The 2,697-nt window shown below is 39.0% G+C and overlaps 1 protein-coding gene across 1 annotated transcript in view; it reads left to right on the forward strand.

Moving 5' to 3' along the window:
- The window catches only part of LOC106740590, an 11,901-nt gene extending 9,778 nt beyond the window's left edge, over positions 1-2,123 (forward strand). Inside the window, exons 2-3 of the mRNA XM_014611780.1 lie at positions 393-576; positions 1,950-2,123. Of these exons, the coding sequence (XP_014467266.1) occupies positions 393-576; positions 1,950-2,123 (358 nt within the window). The remainder of the gene's footprint in view (positions 1-392; positions 577-1,949) is intronic.
- The last annotated feature ends 574 nt before the right edge of the window (positions 2,124-2,697 follow it).

The following is a 2,697-nucleotide window of genomic DNA, read 5'->3' on the forward strand; positions in this document are numbered from 1 at the left end:
TTGTTTCAGATCACCCAGACGTGAGATTTCATGTACACCGTTTGGGCACCTAAAAAAAACGGACCTGCACTTGAAGGAGTGCCACGACGGCAATTTTGAATATTTCGACTTGAAAATTTTTTTACAAATACTTGAATATATAATAAAGATGACGGTTTAATTTAATTTAATGTACGAGTCACATTTTGTTAGAAAAAAAATTCGGAAAATCGGCCTGTTTTTTCCCTTGTCACAGTAGACTTCCCCCTTAACAAAATCGGTAAAGTCAGACTTTTTTGGATTCTAAAGTGGTTTTACCTTTTAAACCCGGACTATAACCGGAGGGTGACGACAATTGATAGTCTTTGCACCGAAAGGACGCCAAACGATGTAATGTTTTTCGAATATTCTAGGTCGACTATATACGATGTTGCCCAGAGGTACGCTGCCTTAGAGGACTCCGAGAAGGCCTTCTTCATCCCGACAAAGAAGATCCAAGTAAGGGAGAAGGCGAGAATAACTCCGAAACTCATTCAAAGAACCCAAGACCTTATTTTGGAAAACCCAAAGACCTATTTGGAGATCCTAAGGACGGTGGTAAAGCTTTGGATGGAAAACGTTATTTCGGGAAGTCTGTATATCGCCTAACAAGACGGTACATCCGCTCACACGTGTCATTTGGTTCTGAATGGGCTCTCCAACATTGTCGACATATTCTGGTCCAAAGACTTCTGTCCTCCCAGTAGTCCTGACTTGAACCCTCTTGACTACTACGCTCGGGACGTAGTCGGAAGGTTACCAATAAGTTCAGATATCCCAACGTGGTCTTCTTCCGGGCTACCATCGAGGTAACGTTCGCGGTCAAGGCAGAGTTGGCGGGGTGCTTCTGTTTTAGAAACCAGTATCAAGACGGTAACCGAGGTGCAGGACGGCTACATCGAGTGAGAGGACTCAGAAAGAATCCCTTAAATTGAATATTAAGTTGAATATTTCTTTGCATGTTTAATATTAGCTCTAATAAACGACTTTTCCAATAAAACATTTTCATGTCCAGATTCCAACGGTGCACTTTGTACTTCTGAAAATCTCTTAGTAACGATGAGTATCAACTGATAGTGAAAGGTGTGCTTCTTTTCGGTACACAACCTTGTGTTATACGTAGGTTGCTCTGAAAGTTTTGCGGTTCGGTTATTTCCTATATGATGATGTTGTCGACAATATTTTTTTTGAATCCTTTGACATTTTTTATGCTAAATAGCTATGACAGATTATTAAAATATTTTTTTTTATATTTACAGTAATTTTACAGAAAAACATTTTGACACAAAATGGAATTAACACGAGAACATTATCGAGCCATATTTTTCTACGATTTTAAAGAGGGGCTGACTCGACAACAATGCTCGTAAAAAATCAAGCAATTGTTTGGTGATGAAGTACTATCCTTGGCAACTGTTGAACGGTGGTTTAACGAATTTTAGCGTGGACGTGTTTTGCTCAAAGACGAGCATCGTAAAGGACGGCCTGTCACTACAGTTACTGTAGAAAATGTCGACGCCGTGCGCACCATGATAGAGGCAGATACCACTGCATTTACAGGAATATTTAGGCATCCTTAGGTATAGGTATGACCCAAATCAAAACCATCTTACATCATCTTGCCGTAAGGAAGCTTTGTGCTCAATGGATACCACACAACTTAACAAAAGTTCAAAAGAAAGCGCGTGTGGACTGGTGCAAGGAAATGATCAAGAAATTCAATCAAGGCCAGGCAAAATCAGTGTTTGACATTGTAACAGGTGACGAAACTTAGATTTATTGTTACGAGCCATAAAGTAAGCGACAATCGACTCAGTGAATCTTTCAAGACAAAGAGAAACCTACAGAAATGAAACGCGGATGAAGCTCTGGCAAGAAAATTGTGGCTTATTTCTTTAAACATACTGGTCATGTTGCTATTATTTCATTAGAGGACTGCTCTACAGTCAATGCCGAATGGTACACCGGCATTTGCTTGCAAACTGTTTTCGAACAAGTACGTGAGAAACGACCAAGAAAACGAATCCAGTTGCATCAAGACAATGTATCATCACACAATGCAGCTCAAACAACAGAATTTTTGGTCGCATCAGGAGTGGAAGTGATGACTTATTTGCCTTATAGTTCTGACCTAGCACCTTGTGACTTCTTCCTCTTCCCATTAATTAAAAGCAAAATGCATGGAAATTCATCAATTCGAAAGCGGCGGTAGAAGCCTACGAAAACCTTGTTTCTGAGATGGACACAAAATAGTGAGCCCAGTGTTTTCAAGACTAGTTCTGCCAGATACAGAAGTGCATATATCATAAAGGCGAATATTTTGAAAAACAATAGAAAAAATTTGGTTAAAATAATTGAAATATTCTTTGTCATCTGTAAAACTTTCAGAGCAACCTATGTATGCCGTTCGCCACTTTTTATGTTATTCCGCCTTTAAATATCAATTGATGCTCATCGTTGCTAGGAGATCTTCAGTAATAAGCCATTTTTCTTTATACAGAGTCTAGCCTACCCATTCTCGTGCGCTCATTATCTCAGACAAAATAATTCCTCACTAACTATTAAGAATTTTGCATAATGGTATATTATTTATCTATTCAGTCTCATCCGTTTTACCTGTACACCACTGGAACTGAGGACGAACGGACTTTTTATATATCACGTAACTTAATTCATATA

The sequence above is a fragment of the Dinoponera quadriceps genome, unplaced genomic scaffold (assembly GCF_001313825.1).
Source record: "Dinoponera quadriceps isolate SergipeBrazil2010 unplaced genomic scaffold, ASM131382v1 scaffold554, whole genome shotgun sequence".
Classification (NCBI taxonomy): Eukaryota; Metazoa; Arthropoda; class Insecta; order Hymenoptera; family Formicidae; genus Dinoponera; species Dinoponera quadriceps.